The sequence below is a fragment of the Equus przewalskii genome, chromosome 14 (genome assembly GCF_037783145.1).
Source record: "Equus przewalskii isolate Varuska chromosome 14, EquPr2, whole genome shotgun sequence".
Taxonomy (NCBI): Eukaryota; Metazoa; Chordata; class Mammalia; order Perissodactyla; family Equidae; genus Equus; species Equus przewalskii.
This window is the reverse complement of record NC_091844.1, coordinates 14,343,481-14,363,886: the sequence shown is the minus strand read 5'-3', so window position 1 is coordinate 14,363,886 and position 20,406 is coordinate 14,343,481. Positions and strand designations below refer to the sequence as shown.

Genomic DNA, 20,406 nt, shown 5'->3' with positions numbered 1-20,406 from the left:
GTGTATATGACGCATGCAGTAATGTATAGTATGTAATATATGCAAATATAATTCCACAATATTTTAAGTTATGTAAATTAAAAATCCAGGGCCCTGCTCAGATTTGTAAAGAGCTGGTGCTTTTTGCATCATGTGGAAAGTGAGATCAGCTGAGTGAAGAACACATCCTCCCCTGCCCCCGCCAGCTCCCATATCACAGCTGTTCTGGGGCCCTAATCTCATTGAGAGACACCGCAAGCAGAGTTGCCTTCAACATTTTAATTGTTCTCTCTCTTAGAGGTAAAGCAACTATAGCCAGATTGAATCTTGATGGAGAGCATGGTATACAGGTGTTCATTTTATTAGGCTTTCAACTATTTGAATGTTTTCATATAAAAAGTTTGGGTTAAAAAGAGAACAATCTTATGCAAAACTGACAAATGTTAAAATCTCTTAAATCTGGGCAGTGATGCTTGGGTGGGTATTAAAAAATGGTATGATGTTAATCCAAAGTTTTATTCTTTTAGACATTCTGGTAGACTCCCTCCCCCAAAAAGATTATCTTGTTTAATAATAAACTCATTTAGGAAAAAATATTTTCTTAAAATATTTCCTTAACTTGCACTGATATGGCCTGTGGTACTTTTTCTTTTGGTGAGGATATTGGCCCTGAGCTAACATCCATTGCTAGTCTTTCTCTTTGCTGAGGAAGATTAGCCCTGGGGCTGGCCCTGGCGAGTGGTTAAGTTCACTCGCTCCGCTTCGTCGGCCCAGGGTTTCACTGGTTCGAATCCTGGGCGCGGACGTGGCACTGCTCATCAGGCCACGCTGAGGCAGCATCCCACATGCCACAACTAGAAGGACCCACAACTAAAAATGCACAACTATGTGCCGAGGGGCTTTGGAGAAAAAGGAAAAATAAAATCTTTAAAAAAAAAAAAAAAAAGAAAAGATTAGTCCTGAGCTAACATCGATGTCCATCTTCCTCTATTTTGTTTACGGGATGCCGTCACAGCTTGGCTTGATGAGTGGTACATGGGGCTGCTCTTGGGATCCGAACCTGTGAACCCTGGGCAACCGAAGTGGAGCATGTGAATTTAACCACTACACCACCGGGCTGGCCCCTGGGCTACTGTACTTTTGTATGTTGTTAGTCTTATTGAAGAAAAGTTGCTTTAGCTTTTGCTTTCATTTTCTCTTGTGTGTAAATATTATTTCATCTACATATGACGAGTTGTTTTAGAAAGTACACTTGTTTTTTCATTATTAATCTTTGCCTTTTTTTTTGTTTTTTTAAAGGTTTTATTTTTCTTTTTTCTCCCCAAAGCTCCCCAGTACATAGTTGTATATATTTTAGCTGTGGGTCCTTCTAGTTGTGGTACGTGGGACGCCACCTCAGCATGGCCTGATGAATGGTGCCATGTCTGCACCCGTGATTTGAATTGGTGAAATCCTGGGCCACCTCAGCAAAGCGCACGAACTTAACCACTCGGCCACGTGGGCAGCCCCTAATCTCTGCCTTTTTTGAGAAAGTAAACATATAACACATGAACTTCTCACTCAGTATGGTACTGTCATGCACCAGCATTTGAGTTAGCTCTTAGGTACAAAAAGCAAGTGGTAAAAACAAACATATTTTACTTTGTGCTTGTGTTTGTGTATATGTGTGTACACACCACAAATAAGATACTCTGTATCTATGTAAAATTTATTATATGTGACTTTCAGAACTCTCTGAAACCATATTTTCAAACCTTACAGTGAAGTGTATAATTTTATTTGGTATTTAGAATATTTACTTTAAATGTTCATCTATGACTTGAGTTAATACAGAATATTAAAAATATAAAAAGAATTAAAAAAAAAGAATTCAGTATTTGCCTGTACACAGTGTAGATCAAACCAAAAGACTCAAGAAAAGGAATTCAAAGCGAGTGTAGCATCATGAACATTTACTTTACATTGCTCTTAAATAAATTGACCATAAAATTAAATTTAGTAAATACTCTTTTATGGTTCACTAGGTAACACAAGTCTGTAAAGTGATGCTTTTTATATAGCTATCTCTGAAGGCAGTTTGACGTTTTTAACAGTAGCATGGGATTAGGTGTCTACAGCCAGCCCTGGTGGTCCTGTGGTTAAGTCGGTGGTCTCACTGCAGTGGCCTGGGTTTGTTTCTCAGTCAGGAAACACACCACCTGTCTGTTGGTTGTCATACTGTGGTGGCTGCCTGTTGCTGTGATGCTGAAACTTAGGCCACTGGTATTTGAAATACCAGCAGGGTCACCCATGGTGGGCAGGTTTCACTGGAGCTTCCAGACTAAGATGGATGAGGAGGAAGGACCTGGCCACCCACTTCCAAAAAAAATTGGCCATGGAAACCCTATGAATAGCAGCAGAGCATTGTCTGATATAGTGCCAGAAGATGGGTGGATGGCACAAAAAAGACCAGGCAGGGTGTGACTTTGCTGTACATAGGATTGCTTGGAGTCAGAATGGACTCGACAGCACTAACAACAAAAATATACATATAGAGAGAGATGAGCATATATAGATAAGAGATAAAGATAGAGCAAATTGTGAAGGGTCTTTTCTCTCTCTCTTTTTTTTTTTAAGGAAGATTAGCCTTGAGCTAACATCTGCTGTCAGTCCTCCTCTTTTTGCTGAGGAATACTGGCCCTGAGCTAACATTCGTGCCTGTCTTCCTCTACTTTATATGTGGGACGCATGCTACGCTTGGCTTGCCATGCAGTGCCGTGTCCACATCTGGGATCTGAACTGGTGAACCCCAGGCCACCAAAGCGGAACATGTGAACTTAACCACTGTGCCACTGGGCTGGCCCTGGCCTTGTGTCTTTTTTAAAATGTGAATTTTCCTTAACGTCTAGAGGAAAATATGGGATGGCATATTTGAAACTAACCTCAGTGTTATCAATCATGTCGGGATTTATTATTCATATAATTTAACTGTGATATAGTTTTCATTTTATTTTATTACTTTTTAAAGTTTTGCTGAGGAAGATTTGCCCTGAGCTAACATCTGATCCCAGTCTTCCTCTTTTTACTTGAGGAAGATTCACCCTGACGTAATATCTGTGCTGGTTTTCCTCTACTTTGTATGTGGGTGGCCACCACAGCATGGCCGCCAATGAGTGGTGTAGGTCCCTGCCCAGGGTCTGAACCTGCGCCACCGAAGTGGAGTACACCCATGGTTAAATTAGGCCACAGGGCTGGCCCCTCAGTTTACTTTTTAATGAGCTTCCTGCTGTTTGAAAGAAATATTTCAAAGCAATGGGTATCCTAATCAGATCTGTATAAAGTTAAGTTGGTATTAGTTATCTTGTAGCTCCATGTATTTTAACAAAAAGCACAATGAATTATTTTAAACAATTGAAGTTTTCTACCTTGCATCAAGTTTGATTCACATGTATACAAATTTAAGTACTCATCGTAACATAGGTATCATCCCAGGTACAAGGGGGTTAAGGGTTTCAAATGTAGAAAAAATAATCTCTTCTCAAAAATGTCAATTTAACAACTTTGGCTTTGTGAAATTTTATTCTGTCAATTTTAAATTTCATTTGCCTGAATAGGGCGGGCCCCTCCTCGAAACACAACAGTAGACCTTAACAGTGGAAACATTGATGTGCCTCCCAACATGACAAGCTGGGCCAGCTTCCACAATGGCGTGGCTGCCGGCCTGAAGATAGCTCCCGCCTCCCAGATCGACTCAGCTTGGATTGTTTATAATAAGCCCAAGCATGCCGAGTTAGCCAACGAATATGCTGGCTTTCTCATGGCCCTGGGTCTGAATGGGCACCTTACCAAGCTGGCTACTCTCAATATCCATGACTACTTGACCAAGGTGAGAACTTGCGCTCCTAGCTCCTGGCATTGTACCTCACCTGGGCTGCTACCTTAACTCCTGATAGTTCTGTTGTGCCCTTCCATTCTTCTCATAGCTGGCAGAGTAATCTTTCTGAAGCGTAAATTAGAATGTATCACTTGCCTGGTCAAAACTGTTGAGTGACCTAGCATTGCTCTTAATGTGTGTTCTGGGAATCTGTGTGATTCTGCTTCTCCAGCCTTTGTGCCACTCTTCCCCTTGCTCCCCACATTCCAGTCACAGGGACTGGACATTTTAGCTCCTTGGCAAACCAGACTCTTCCACTTCAGAGTTTGGCAAAACAAACTCTTCCTCTTGGCGTAAACTCTTCCACTTTTATGCTATAAAAATTCACCCATTTAATAAGCCAGATAGAGAAGGACAGTCTCTGTATGACTCCACTCCTATGAGGAATTTAAAAATGCAGACAGAGAACAGATTAGTGGCTACAGGGGGAAAGGTGGTTAGGGGGTGAGCACAAAGGGTGAAGGGGTGTACCTACAACACGACTGGCAAACAGTAGTGTACAACTGAAATTTCACAAGATTGTAACCTATCATTAACTCAATAAAAATTAAAAAAAAAATTCACCCATTTAAGGTATACAACTGGTTTTTAGTATATTGACAGAGTTGTGCATCCCTTAGCACTGTTCACTTTAGAACATCTTCATCACTCCATAAAGGAAACTCATACCCTGTAGCAGTTGCTCTCTGTTCCCCTCTCCCTCCAGCCCTTCACAATTACTGATCTACTTTCCATCTGTATGGATTTGGTGATTTTTAACCTTTTTTATAAATGGAATCACACAATATGTGGTCTTTATGACTCGTTTCTTACCATGTTTTCAAGGTTCATCCATCTTGTACCATGTATCAGCACTTTATTCCTTTTTACTGCTGAATAGATATTCCATTGTGTGGATATACCATATTTTATCCTTTCACCAGTTGATGGATATTTGGGTTATTTTTACTTTTTGGCTATTATGAATAATGCTGCTATAAACATGTACACATTTATGTGTGGATGTATGTTTTCATTTCTCTTGGGTATATTCCAAGGAGTGGAATATACCCAAGGAGTGCTGGGTCATATGGTAACTCTTTGTTTAAGTTTTTGAGGAACTACCAGTCTCTTTCCAGAGTAACTGCACCATTTTACAACCCCACCAGCAATACATAAGGGTTCCAATTTCTCCACATTCTTGCCATGCTTGTTATTGTCTGTCTTCTTATAGTGTCTTTTTATAGTAGCTCTTCATTGTGCCTTTGATTCACACTTCCCTGATGGCTAATGATGTTGAACATCTTTTCATGTATTCCTAGGCCATTCGTATATCTTCTTTGGAGAAGTATCTATTTAAACTTTTGCTTAATTTTTTTTTCTTTGGTGAGGAAGATTGGCCCTGAGCTAACATCTGTTGTCAATCTTCCTCTTTTTGCTTGAGAAAGATTGTTACTGAGCTAAGATCTGTGCCAGTCTTCCTCTATTTTATGTGGGACACCACCACAGTGTGTCTTGACGAGTGGTGCTAGGTATGTGCCTGGGATCTGAACCTGCAAACCCTGGGCTGCTGAAGCGAAGCGTGCAAACTTAACCACCAGTCTGGCCACACCTTTGCTTATTTTTAAACTGAATTGTTTTTATTGTTGAGTTGTAAAGTTCTTTTATGTATTCTGAATACTAGGTCATTGGCAGATAAATGATCTGCAAAAATTTTCTCCCATTCCATGTGTTGTCTTTTTACTTTCTGATGGTGTCTTTGAAGCACAAAAGGTTTTAATTTTGATGAAATCCGGTTCATCTGTGTTTTCTTTGGTTGCTGTGCTTTTGGTGTCATATCTAAGGAGTCATTGCCTAACCCAAGGTCATGAAGATTTACACCTATGTTTTCTTTTAAGAGTTTTATAGCTTTAGGTCTTATATATAGTTCTATGATCCATTTAGAGTTAATTTTTGTGTATAATGTAAGGAAGGGATCTAACTTCATTGTTTTGCATGTAACTTTACGGTTATTGCAATGCTGTTTTCTGAAAAGATATTTCTTTTCCCATTCCGTTATCTTGGCACCTTGTGGTCAATTGACCATCCATGTGAGAGTTTATTTCTGGATCATCTCAGAGCCGTTTACACATTGTTCTCTCACCTGACGTCATTCTCTCTCACTTTCTAAAGTCGAGTGCCCTGCTTTCTGCCACTTTTCCTGGCTAATTTATACTCATCCTTCTGGTCCTATTGTAAATTTTATTTCTTTAGAGATTCCTAATAATTCTCCAGCCCCTCCAAATCTAAATTAGGCTCTTTTAAAATGCTCTTTCATATTACTTTGTACTTTTTTATTATACTACTTTTTAATAATATGCTGGTGTATTTTAGTTTAACACTTTTTTCCGCCCATTAGGGCACTAACTTTATGAGAGCAAGGGCCATATCCGTGTAGTTTGCTCTTATATTCTTGGTGCTCTCATTGTGCCTGTCAGATAAAAGTACTTGTTGAAAGTATTGACAGGCAATATTTTATTGGAAACTACATATTTGTTTTGGTAGTGACTTAAGTTTCATTCTCCTTTCTATCTTAGGGCCATGAAATGACAAGCATTGGACTCCTCCTTGGTGTTTCTGCTGCTAAACTAGGTACCATGGATATGTCGATTACTCGGCTTCTTAGCATTCACATTCCTGCTCTCCTGCCCCCGACGTCCACGGAGCTCGATGTTCCTCACAATGTCCAGGTGGCTGCAGTGGTTGGCATTGGCCTCGTGTATCAAGGGACAGCTCACAGGCATACTGCAGAAGTCCTGTTGGCTGAAATAGGTATGGCGTTAATAGTGCTGTGTCTTCGTAAGCATACATTTCCCATTGCACAGGAACCAAGGTAAAAATGATAGTAAAATTATAAAAATTGAAAAATAGTAGCTTTTCTGAGGACAGGATGATGTGGTATTAAAACAAAAAACATAATAGAAAACTACAAGTAATGTTTTCCACGGTTGATATTACCGTGCAGGTTATTAGTCTGCATATTTGTTTGTCAGCCCATTTTTGAGCTTCAGTGACCCCATTTAATTAAGGGGCCTCTGGTCTTAACCACGTCCGTGAGCATGCTGTTTGTCTCGCTGTGTCTTTAGCAGGCAGAGTCGAAGGATGATGTGCACTTAAAATTTAAAGCTGCTGATTTATTTTGGTCCCTGAAAACACAGTGTTTATTCTGTTGGACAACAGCACTTCCAGGAGAATGGAAGTGATTGACTCCTGCTTTCCTCCTTTACGTATTGGAAGGTGTGCTAGTGATGAAATGCATTTTCTGTTTTTAATTGAGTCTAAACTTTTTGGAAGTCTGTTTTACCTGTTATCTTTTTCTGACAAATGTAAATGCTACTGGCATTATTACTGTGTTCAGTAATTTAGGTATATACTTGCATGCCTTGTTCTTTCCTTTTGTACGTATATTTCAGGGTATATTGTTAACAATATATTATTCTCTAGACTGATTGTATCAGTTAGCTATTGCTACAATAATGCTACATAACAAACAGCCACAAAATTGGTGGTGGTGCAGTGGTTAAGTTTGTACATTCCACTCCCCTGGCCCGGGGTTTGCTGGTTCAGATCCTGGGTGCAGACCTAGCACTGCTTGTCCAGCCATGCTGTGGCAGCCATCCCACATATAAAGCAGAGGAAGATGGGCACAGATGTTAGCTCAGGGCCAGTCTTCCTCAGCAAAGACGGGGAGGATTGGTGGCAAATGTTAGCTTAGGGCTAATCTTCCTCAGAAAAAAAGGCTGGCTTTTAAACCTTGTTCATCTACAAGGTAATTTAATATTCTTTACCTAAATCATAATGCTGTATCATCATATAACCCCTCAGCCATAGCACATCTCTTTCATATTTTTTCTGGAGGATTTCATCTGGATTCACATGCATATGCTCTTTTATATCATTATAGTCAGAATGTGCATACTGTTTTTATGCTATCCTTTTCATATAGTGTCACAAATGTTTTTTGAAATTAATTTGTGTAATATCTCATTCAGTTGGTGTTCTATAAATTGCCTAATCATATTCTTATTTTCAGGACTTTTTAGGTTACTTCTAATTTTTTCCTGTTATACATATATATTACACTGATTACTTTTGTATAATATTTATTTTTTTCCTGGGGATAGAATCCCAGGAGCGTGAACTTTTTTTGGTTCTCAAATATAAATGAGGGGTCTTTATATATAATACATTTTGCTGCCTTAAAGTGTAGGGTTAGAATTATGGAGTGCTCTTTTAAAAGTAGGAATTATACATTCAGCCAAACTTTTAGGATCAATACACAGAAATTCTCCCATAGTAGGGCTCAGTATTATATAGATTCAAAATATGTGTCTGGAAACATTATTTAACATGCTTAAAAACTTAAAGCAAATGTTCTTGCTGTCCATTGTTAGTATTTCAACATGTTTTCACCACATCTGATGAATGATTTGAAAACAAGAAAATAAAAAAAAATGCAAGAGATTAAAAATTGACTTTTCTTGAGCACCCGTCCCTTTAAATTTTTTTTCCTAAGTCTTGGTAATCTTTTTTTTAAATAAAATCCAAGATTTTACAGTATTTTAAAGTCACTGCTTTCAAATTGGCAAATAAAAGAACCATTTTGGGCTTTAGTTTATACTGAACTGACAGTTGTGGACACCATTTGTGATAATGTCGTGTCTTCCTGACTAGGGTTATATTGAACCCTTAGTTCTTCTGTGACTTACTGGAAAGTTAACTCTCAAACTTTTATGAATTAGGATTGTAAGGAGGCAAGCTTGAACTGTGCTGTTTTCTGTTTTACAGGACGGCCCCCTGGTCCTGAAATGGAATACTGCACTGACAGAGAATCCTACTCTTTAGCTGCTGGCTTGGCCCTGGGCATGGTCTGCTTGGGGGTAAGACAGTCTGTGCCTTCCGATGCTTCAGTTACTTCATGTGCATGTTGAGACAAATAACCTTGACACTTTACTCTGAATAAGTACCACTCTGCCTGACTGTGACTTGACTTAACCTCATTCTCAGCTCTTTTTTCCTTCTGGATATTTTTCAAAGTGCTGATTTGGAAATGGAGAGAAATTGTAGTGATGAGTTGGGCTTTAAGCTTTCTTTCCCCCGGCTTAGATATAAGTCTTCATGAATGAACTAAGGGAATGAAATTTCTCGAAAAGAGTTTGAGACGTAAGATGGAGAAGAAGTGACAGCTCACTCAGACAGAAAGCAAAATAGTGAAAATCTGTGTACGATGGGGAGCTTTAAGAGTCTGTAGTCATTGCTAGAGATAAACCATAACCTTCTTTTGGCACCCTGGTGTTCACTAGGTGTCCAGGAATGTTGTTGCCACAATAGCATTTGCTTTGTGACAGAATGCAGTATCTTTTTGACCCATCTTTAACACCATCCATGGGACATAGTGTAGAATTATCAAAAACATTTCATTAAATGACTATGTCAGCTGGAATGTGGGTCCTTGAAGAACCACCAGCATAGTGTTATACTGAAACTAAATTATATGAAGAAAGTTGACTGTTAGGTTTTTGACACTTCACATTTGACACATGGACTGAAGAGGCAGATGTTACAATGGAAAAGCATCATACTGGAAATTGGAACCCGAATTCTGGTCCTGACCAGCGAGTCATGACATTTAGTTGCACCGTAGTCTAGTGGTTGGGCAACTCCATAGGTTGTGGAGCCAAACTGCCTTCTTTTATATCCAGCTGTGCCACCTGCTAGCTTTGTAACCTTGGGCTTAACCTCTTTACGTCTCACTTTCCTCACCTATGAAATAGTAGCTATTTGATTATTGTCGTATTGAGAATTGTCGTATTAAGTGAGTTAATGCATGTTAAACACACAGAATTGTGCCTGCAACAGAGTGTTTAGTAAGTTATTTTTATTATTCTAATTATTGTTGTTGGAATAGTTCATAGGCACAGTAATGAAAGGATTCAGATGTTCATAGTTCAGGTGTTTCATTTATGTATGTCGTATTTTCTTTTTCTGTTAGTGCAGTTAACTGTGTATTGAAGCCTTTATGTATTTGGTGAAATGAAAGTACTAACTTGAACATATAAGTGTTATAATATTTAATGTGAATTATTAATAGCTTGAGTATTAACTCATGAGTAATAGTTATTTTAATTGGGGAAAAAAGCCCCAAATACCCTGCTTTGAAGTTAGTTCATTCTTTTATTTGTCATGGGTGTATGTTATGGATCTTATTCCATAAGCTTTCCTTTGACATGTCTGTTGTTTCATTTTCCAGCATGGCAGTAATTTGATAGGTATGTCTGATCTCAATGTGCCTGAGCAACTTTATCAATACATGGTTGGAGGTCATAGACGCTTTCAAGCAGGATTGCACAGGGAGAAACATAAGTCTCCAAGTTATCAAATCAAAGTAAGTCCAAATCAAAGCAGCAGATCAAAATTCTGGAAGCTAAGAAGTTACTTTGAAAATAATAATTTTCATATGAACATTTGTAAATGTGTTAATTTTAAGCATAGGCTAGTATTCAGAAGCATTTTATAATAATTCAGAACTCTTTTACATGAAGAAACTTTTCTTTTCATAGGAAGGAGATACCATAAATGTGGATGTCACTTGTCCGGGTGCCACTCTAGCTTTGGCTATGATATACTTAAAAACCAATAACAGGTATTACATCCCCTGACCCACCCTTCGCCATGACAATGACCTCAGTAATAAAACTAAATTATCGTAATGTGTTTATTTCTTCTGTTCTAGATCAACCTGGTTTTAATTCTCTCAAATACCACGTTATATAGATTTTTATCAAGAAATAATGTATTTCTCTATTTTAATGATATTTGACAATATAATTGCCAGTTTTTATTCATTTCTGTTTTACAGTTGATGTCTGTGACAAAAAATGCCCAAATTCCTTTTCATTAATTTTGCATGTCATTATGAGGACTGGTTAAGCCAGAAATATTAGCATTCTATTCCTGGTTATTATTTATATAAATGGTTTCTACTTAGTTCAAGAGCTTCCCTAATGACCACATCATCTACTTCCCAACCCCCAGTAATTACTGCTAACACTTGAAACAGACCTTTGGCATTTATTCTTTTATATTTTGTACAGAAGAGTAATCTGAGTAGGAGACATTAAACCATCTTTTAAGTCTTCTAATTTAAAAAACACTTTAAAATTCAAGAAATTTTTCAATATTGTAAATTCCTCCTCTTAGAAAAAGTGAATGCAAAATTAACAAAGTTGTTAAAAACAGATATTTATTCATCTGTTATTTGGGTAAATATGTATGTCAGTGCTTCTTGGCACTGGAGATATTTCAGTGAACAAAATAAAACTGAAATTATCTGCCCTTGTGAACCTTCTGTTATAGTAAGAGATGTTTACATACATAATGAATATTACGTTTGAAGGTGTAGAGAACTATGGGAAAAAATAGGGCAGTGGATGGAGGGGGAGAAATGTTTGGGAATCTGTCTTGGAATTCTTGAGTATTTTGCCCTCTACCTGAGCAATAATGGTATCCTCCACCAACAGATCCATTGCAGATTGGCTCCAAGCTCCCGACACCATGTATTTGCTGGATTTTGTGAAACCAGAATTTCTCTTGCTTAGGGTATGGTACTTTGCAGTTTTTCATTTCTGTTAACATAAGGAGTCTGTCATTCTCAAGTTTCACTTGCAAATATAAATATTTCTACAAGGGGAGCTTTTACTGCTAACCCATCGTGTATGTGTAATTGATAGTGTTCTTTTGAAATTTCTCAAATAGAACCCTAGGAATGCTGCTGGAAAGGCAACCAAATTGATACCTAATACTTGGAGTTGACATTTCAGCTTCCCACATTATTACTCAAAACTTCCTGTCAAGTGACAACTGATGGGGCTTCATTACTGCTTTATTTTACATTCTTTCAATATTATTAAGGATGCAATATTACTATTAAGGGTATAATTAATGACATAACTGACATAATTGTCTGTTTTTCCCTCTGTAGTGTTTAAACTTGAATGTTTTTAGCATATGAAAGCCTTTAAATTTATGTCAACAGAGCTATGATTCTTTTCTTTGTGATTTTTGTTTCATGGAACAGGTTTTTAAAAGTCCTCTCCAACTCCAAATTTCGTGATAATCAATTCAATTTTTTGTTGTTGTTAAAATCTAAATCTTCAGTTTATTTTAGTGAGTAGCTTAGGTTGATACTGTATACTTACTTTATTTTTCAAAACTGCTGTCAGTTGGGAACTGATTTTTAAATTATTCTATTTAATATTATTGTTGTTATAAAGTCTGTGAACTTTGCCTGCTCTAATTAGTTTTATCTGTTTTACATTTTTTAAGACTCTTGCTCGATGCCTGATTTTGTGGGATGATATTTTACCAAATTCCAAGTGGGTTGATAGCAACGTTCCTCAAGTAAGTAAATATAATAAATATTGTTGTATCTTTAATAGCATAAAATTATGATTTCTTATGGGATTTTCCAAAACCCTATGAAATGCTTTTTCTTCTGAAGGTGCTGTTGATGATTATGGTATCTTTTGAAAACATAGGAACTTTCATTTCAAGATCGTATGCTGACCACAGACCACAGCCTCCCCTTTCAGCCTCAGATCCTAAGAAATTGTAGTTTTAAAAATTAAATATACCAAAGTACCCTAAACAAGTATTTTTGACATTTTTATCCTAATTAAGTACACATTTATCTAAGATGCTATTTTACTTTGTGACAATTTTAGATCTCCTGTATAATAATGTGTTTTAATTAGTTTGTCGTATATTTATCCAATAAGCCAAATAGTTAAAAATAAGCAGACACTTTCGTGAAAACTCCAAATGAAGTATCGTAAGTAAATATTGCCCTTTAATTAACTCACCATGTCTGATGGTCTCAGTTCCTTTTTATTTATAAAATAAATCTATTTATCCTTGAGAATGCTAGAGAGTTCCCCCTGATATTTTAATAAGATAAATTTCAAAATAAAGTTTGAAAGAGCTTTATACAAACACCCGTAACACCAATTAGATTCTACAGTTAGTGTTTTACTGTATGGAGTTGTTTAATCACATGTCTATTAGTTTCTTCTCTATCCAGTCCATAACCTTGTGATGAATTTCAAAGTTAGTTGCAGTTAGTAATATACTTCTCCCTAAATATTTCAGCATGTGTATCGTTAACTAGAATTCAGTATTTATTTACATTTTTTTCTTTTTAGGATAAAAATTTATATACAATGAAATGCACAAATCTTAAGTATAGTATTTGAAAAGATTTGCCTAATGCGTGTGCTCATGGAAACAAATCTCTGTCAAAATGGCCAGAAGTTCTCTCCTTCCTCTTTGTAGTCAGTCCCTGCCCTCACCCCCCACCCTCAAGGCACCAACGTTCTGGTGTTTTCTACTTTGCCTGATGTAGAACTTTGTATTAATAGAATCACATACAGTGTATACCCTTTTGTGTAAGACTTCTTTCACTCAGCATGATTTTGGATATTGAATATATCAATAGTTCATCCTTTTTGTTATTAAGTGGTATTACATTGTGTGAATATACCACAATTTCTTTTTCCATTCTCTTTTGTTGGACACCTGGACTGGTTGCAAGTTTTAGCTATTATGAGTCAGAGTACCATAAATATTCTTATACACATATTTTTGTGAACTGATGTTTTAGTTTCTCTTGAGTAAATATTTAGGATTGGAATTACTGAGGCATGGAGTAGCTGATGTGTTTAGTCTTATAAGAGTGGTAAACCTGTTCCCAAAGAGCTCGTACTGTTTTACACTTTGACCAACAATGTATGAAGATGCTGGCTGCTGCACATCTCACCAATATTTGGTATTGTTAGTATTTTTAATTTTAGCTCTGCTGGTAAATGTCATCATTGTAGTTTGTTTGCATCTCCTTGCTGGCTAATGATGAGAGAACCTTTTCATTTGCTTACTATTCCTTCACATATCTTTTTTTGTGAGATGTCTGTTCATATCTTTTGCCCGTTAAAAAGAATTATATTGTTTGTATTTTTATTATTGTTACCAGAATTATTTTTAAATTTTTTTGAGGAATATTAGTCCTGAGCCAACATCTGCTGCCAATCCTCCCCTTTTAGCTCAGGAAGACTGGCCCTGAGCTAACATGCGTGCCTGTCTTCCTCTACTTTGTATGTGGGATGCCTGCCACAGCATGGCTTGACAGGCTGTGTGTAGGTCTGCACCCGGGATCCGAACCAGTGAACCCTGAGTCGCCAAAATGGAACATGCCAACTTAACTGCTGCGCCACCAGGCCAGCCTGAGTTACTAAAACTTTTTGTCTGTTCTGGAAACCTACCCTTTGTCAGATGTGTTTTGCAAACATCCCTCCCAGTCTGTGGTTTGCCTTTTCATTTTCTTAATGATATTTTTGATGAGCAGAAGATGTTAAATGCTTGATAATGTCTAATTTATCATTTTTTTATTTTATGGTTACTGTTTTTTGTCATGTGAGGCAAACGTTTGCCTAACCCCAAGTCCTGAAGATATTCTCTTATGCTTTTCTCTAAAAGCTCCAATGTTTTAGCTTTAGGTGTATAGTTCTGTAATCCATCTCAAAGTAATTTTGTTTATGTTGTGAGATAGGGGTTGAGCTTTGCATTTTTTAATAATAGGATATTTAGTTGCACCAACACTGTTTGTTGAAAACACCCTCTTTTGCCTGTTGAATTCCTGAGGCTCCTTTGTCAAAAATCAGATGACCATGTAAGTGTGGGTTTATTTCTGGACTCTATTCTGTGCCTTTATCTATTTCTTGATCCTTATGCCTGTATCATACTCTCTTGATTACTGTACCTTTATAGCAAGTCTTGAAGTCAAGTAGTTCACGTTTGCCAATTTTGTTCCTTTTCATGATTTCTTCGAATACTCTAGGTCCTTTGCATTTCCATATAAAATTTAGAATCAACTCATCTATATCAATATAAAAGTCTGGTGAATTATAATTTAATTTGGGTTAAATCTATAGATAAACTTGTGGAAAATTGATACGTAAATATTGAGTCTTCCAGTCCAAGAGTATAGAATCTCTCCATTTATTTAGGTCTTCTTTAATTTCTCACAGAAAGGTGAGGGTCTTGAGCAGCTTTTAATAACTTTATTCCTAAGTATTTTATGTTCTTTCATTCTACAGTAAGTGAAATCTTTATGTAGAATTTCGTTTTCTAGTTGCTTGCTGCTACACAATTGATAGAAAATATGAAATTTGTATATTAACTTTTTAACTTGTGACATTTAAATACATGTTAGTTCTTGTAGTTGTTTTGTAGATTCTGTGGGATTTTCCATGTAAATACTCATCTTCTTCAAATAGACATTATTCTAATTCTTACTTTCCCATATTTATGCCTTTTATTTCTTTTACTTAGTTAAATGGTAGGGTCTTCAATACAATGTTGAACAAAACTGAGAGTGGGCATCCTTGCCTTCATTCTGGTGTTAGATGATAAGTGTTCAGTATTTCACCATTGAGTATGATTTTAGCTGTAGGTTTTTTAGATGCGTTTTATCAGGTGTTGAGGAAGGTTCCTTCTATTCTTAGTTTTCTGAGTTTTTATCATGAATGGATGATGAATTTATCAAATGCTTTTTCTGCATTTAAGATTTTTCTGTATTTTCTAATTGTGCATGTGGTATTTCTTTCTTCTTTTATTATGGTAAATTGCATTGATTGGATTTTGGACCAAGGAATACAACCTTGTGTTCCCAGGATAAATCCACCTTGATCCTTATTTATTATTCTTTTTATATATTTCTGTATCTAGTTTGGTAATAATTCATTTGTAATTTTTTAATATCATAATGTATGACACTGTAATTTTCTTTCTTCTGTTTTTCATAATATCTTTGTAAGATTTTAATAGTAGGATTATGCTGGCCTCATAAAATGAGTTGGGACTGTTCCTCTGTTTTCTGAAAGAGTTTTAATATTGATGTTTTTCCTTCTTAAATTTAATGTTTGATAGATTCACCAGTGAAACTTGAGATGTTATCTCTTTGTAGGATTAGTTTTGTAATTTTTTTTGCGAATTTGTAATTTTGGTTACATAGTTGATTAATAGATAAGGGCTGTTCATATTTTCTGCTTAATTTTCTGGCAGTTTTAAGTTGTCTTTCAAGAAATTTGTTTATTTCAGCTAAGTTGAATTCGTTGCCATGAAGTTGTTCATAATATTTCATTATTATCTTTTTAATGTCTATGGGATCTATATTAATAACCTCTTTCATTCTTCATACTGGTAGATTTTTTTCTTTATTGGTCTAGCTAAGGGTTCCTTCATTTTGTTGTGCTTTTAAAGAAGTGATGTTTGCCTTTGTTCATTTTCTCTGTTGCTGACCTGTTTTCATTAGTTGATTTCTGAGCTTACTTTTATTTCCTTCCTTCTATTTGCTTTGGGTTTACTTTGCTTCTCTTTTTCTGGAGTCCTATTGTAGAAGCTCAGGTCATTGCTTCCTAGACTTTCCTTGACTAATACAAGCATTTAAAGCTATAAAGTTCTCTATAAGCATTGCTTTAACTGCATCTACAAATTTTGATATGTTGTATTTTTATTATTTAATTTGAAGTATTTTCTAGTATCCCTTATAATCTGTTCTTGACAGATAGATTTTTTAAGTGTGATTTTTAATATCCAACTATTTGCATTTATTCTGACCTCATTATTGTTATTCTCTTCTAATTTAATTTTCTTGCGCTCTTATTGAAATTTCTATGACCCAGCATATGGTCTATCTTGGTAAAGTTCTGTACATACTTAAAAGGAATGTATATTCTACATTGGTTAGATGCAGTATTTTATAAATTTGAGTTCTTTCAAGGTGGTTAATAGTGGTGTTTAGATCATCTGCATTTTTACTAACTTTTTAAAAATCTGGTCTTTATATGTTAAAGTCTCTTAGGATGACTGTAGAATTGTCTATTTTTCCTTTATTTCTTTAATTTTTGTTTCGTGTATGATGAAACTCTTAGTAAATTTAAACACATTTTTGATTGCAACGTGTTCCTGTTGAATTGACAGTTTTATCATTATGAGCTGTCTCTTTCTTTCTGTGATAATATTCTTTCTCTTGAAGGCTACTCTATTTAATGATATGGTAGTCATTCTGGCCATTTTGTTTGTTTCTGTTTGCATGATCCACCTATTTGTTTTGCAACCTGTTGGTGTCTTTATGTTCAAAATGTATTCTTTCTTTTTGCCAAGGAACAGTCGCCCTGAGCTAACGTCTGTGCCAGTTTTCTCTGCTTTATATGTGGGTCACCGCCACAGCATGGCTGACAAGTGGTGTAGGTCTACACCCAGGATCCAAACCTGTGAACCAGGGCCGCTGAAGTGGAGCATGCTGAACTTAACCACTCTGCCATGGGGTGGCCCCAAAATGTATCTTTTATAGACAGCAAACGCATACAGTTGGATCTTGTGTTTTATCCATTCTGACTTTTTGCCTTTTAATTGAAAGTTTTAGTCCCCCTTAACATTTATCTTTTGCTAGATTTTTGTTATTTCTGGTTATCTCCATTTGTTCCTAAAGATTCGTGTTTACCTCTGATGTCATTTCCTTTCAGGCTAAAGAAATTCTTTGCTTTTTATAAGGCAGATTTACTGGCAGTGAATTCTGTTTATTTTCTTTTAGGCTCAGACTGTTTTAGTATGTGTTTGTTTTGAATGGTATTTTTGCTAGTTAGAGAAATCTGGGTTAGTAAGTGTTTTGGAGCCCCCAAAAGCATTCCCAGTTTTGATGATTCATTAGAAGGACTTTATAGGACTCAATATATAATCATACTCATATGATATATTACAATGAAAGGAAACAAATGAAAAGTAGTAAAGTGTAAAGGTGGATGGAGCAAAGTCTAGAGGAAACCAGGCTCAAACTTCCAAGAGTCCTTTCCCCGTGGAGGCACGTGGGACACAATTCCTTCAGTATCAAATTGTGACAGCATATGTGAAGTGTTATCTACCAAGGAAGCTCATTAGAGAGTCAGTGCCCAAGGTTTTTATTTGGGGCTGGTCAGATAGGTGCACTCTGTCTAGCATGTACCAAAATTGCAGACTCTTAGAAGAAAGTATGTATTAGTGTTAACCACATTGTTTGTACATATAGTTAAGGCACAGTAAGCCACCCTTGTCATTTAGGGAAAATTCTTTATGAATGTAGGAAACTCTGCCATTCAAGCTTCCAGATGCCAACCAAGAGCCAACCTTGCAAGCAGGTCTTTCTTTGGATAGCACTCCTAGGCCTGCTGGATGAACTCTTTCCTGCATAAGGAGATGGTGGTGGTTTTTTGTTCCTTTGTTTTGAGCACATTATAGATGTTACAGTGTCTTCCATTTTCTGTTATTTCAGATGAGAAGTCATTGGAATTTTACGTGTATGTAATGTGTCATTTAGTTCTTTAGCTGATTTTAAGATTTTTCTTACTTATGTATAGTTTTCAGCAGTTGACTGTGATGTGTTTAGTTCTGGTTTTCTTTGTGTTAATTCTTGTGGAGCTTTTTGAATCTGTAAGTTTATGTCTTTCATTAATTTTAGGGGAATTTTAGCCCCTATATCTTCAAACATTATTTTCTCCTCTGTTCTCTCTATTCTTTCATTCTTGGCCTTCAATTATATGTATGTTAAAACCTTTGGAAATCATCCCAGAGCTCCCTGTGGCTCTCTTTATTGCCTTTTATTCTTTTTTCTCTCTTTTCTACAGATTGTGTAATTCGTGTTGATCTCTTTTTATGTTCACTGACTGTTTCTTCAGGCATTTCCATTTTCCTGTTAAGTCCATGAAGTGAATTTTAAAGTTTCATTTATTGTACTTTTTAGTTGTAAAACTTGCTATTTTCCTTTTTTATAATTTCTACTTTTTCCTGATGAGATTTTCAGTCTTTCCGCTCATGATGTGCATCCTGTCCTTCACATCCTTCTAGTTGTAAGAGGTGTAATAAAATCCTCTTTTAATGCTAGCAGTATGATCATTTCAGGATTGTTTTCTATTGTTTTTTCTCTTAAGAATGTGTTGCATTTTCTTGTTTATTATTGTGTTAAATAATTTTGAATTGTATCTGGGACATTGTGAATGTTGTCTTTTGAAGATTCTGGATTCTGTTTGTATTCTTCTCCAGAGTGTTGATGCATACATACATAGATAGATGTGTGTGTGTGTGTGTGTATTTATGTATACACACATAAACAAATACATTTTGTTTTAAAGCAGGCAATTAATTTACTTGGAATCAAATGTCAAACCTTGTCTCTTGAGTGCCAGCACTAATTTCAGTTCAGTTCTTTTATCCTGTGGGCTGTGAGAGTCTGCCCTGCTCATGCATGGTTCATGAGTTAGGCAAACATTCGCACAGAATTTATACACAGAATTTGGACATGCCTCTGCGGCTCTGTTCTTTACAGTATTCGTTCCTTACCTTCTTGTGGCTGTGGTTTCGTAAGCTCTGTATTCTGGTTGCTTAAGGCAGAAAAAATGTGAGTTTTTAATTGGAGTTTTAGCTACCCTTTATGGCACAGACTATCACCTGCCCTCAGGCCAGAAGCCATGAAAAAGGAAACTTTCCCAGTGGTGTACCTATCTTCCTAGTGTCATCTGCCCTCTAGAAACTGCCTGCTTTCGATTGATCTCTGGTGCCTTTAGGTCAGGCGTGGGGGAGCTACAGCCCACTTGTTTTTATAAGTAAGGTTTTGTTGGAACACAGCCATGCCCATTCGTTTACCTGTTGTCTGTAGCTACTTTTGTGTTACAACAGCAGATATCAGTAGTTGCTTCAGAAACTGTATGGCCTGCAACCCTAAAATGGTTACTCTCTGGCCCTTTAAGGAAAAGTTTGCTGACCCCTCCCGTGGTATTTGGTGTTTATATTTTGCCCAGAGTTTATACTTGTTGTCTGCAAGAGGATCAGTATGATAGTTTATTTATCCGTTACCTGAAGTAAAACTCCTAGGGGCTGACCCTGTGGCTGAGTGGTTAAGTTCGCGTGCTCTGCTTTGGCGGCCCAGGGTTTTACTGGTTCAGATCCTGGGCACAGACATGGCACCACTCGTCAGGCCATGCTGAGGTGGCATCCCACATGCCACGACTAGAAGGACCCACAACTAAAAAATATCAACTATATACTGGGGGGATTTGGGGAGAAAAAAAGTAGGAAAAAAAAAAGATTGGCAACAGTTGTTAACAAGCTCAGGTGCCAATCTTTAAAAAAAAACAAAAAAACACTTCTCAATTCTTAAAAACAAACAAACAAAAACATTCCTAGATTTGTTTTTTTGGGGGTTTTTTTGAGGAAGATTAGCTCTGAGCGAACATCTGCTGCTAATCCTCCTCTTTTTCTTTCTTTCTTTCTTTTTTTTTTTTTTGCTGTGGAAAACTGGCCCTGAGCTAACATCCCTGCCCATCTTCTTCTACTTTATATGTGGGACGCCTGCCAAAGCATAGCTTGACAAGTGGTGCGTGGGTCTGCACCCAGGATCTGCACTATTGAACTCC

At 36.6% G+C, this 20,406-nt stretch overlaps 1 protein-coding gene across 4 annotated transcripts in view; it reads left to right on the top strand.

The window, feature by feature from the left end:
- Nucleotides 1-20,406, top strand: part of ANAPC1 (anaphase promoting complex subunit 1) — a 109,960-nt gene that overhangs the window by 53,047 nt on the left and 36,507 nt on the right. For all 4 annotated transcript variants that reach the window (XM_008520261.2, XM_070572134.1, XM_070572135.1 and 1 more), the window contains 7 exons: nt 3,573-3,844; nt 6,448-6,682; nt 8,699-8,790; nt 10,161-10,295; nt 10,471-10,553; nt 11,431-11,509; nt 12,236-12,310. In XM_008520261.2, the coding sequence (XP_008518483.1) occupies nt 3,573-3,844; nt 6,448-6,682; nt 8,699-8,790; nt 10,161-10,295; nt 10,471-10,553; nt 11,431-11,509; nt 12,236-12,310 (971 nt within the window). The remainder of the gene's footprint in view (nt 1-3,572; nt 3,845-6,447; nt 6,683-8,698; nt 8,791-10,160; nt 10,296-10,470; nt 10,554-11,430; nt 11,510-12,235; nt 12,311-20,406) is intronic.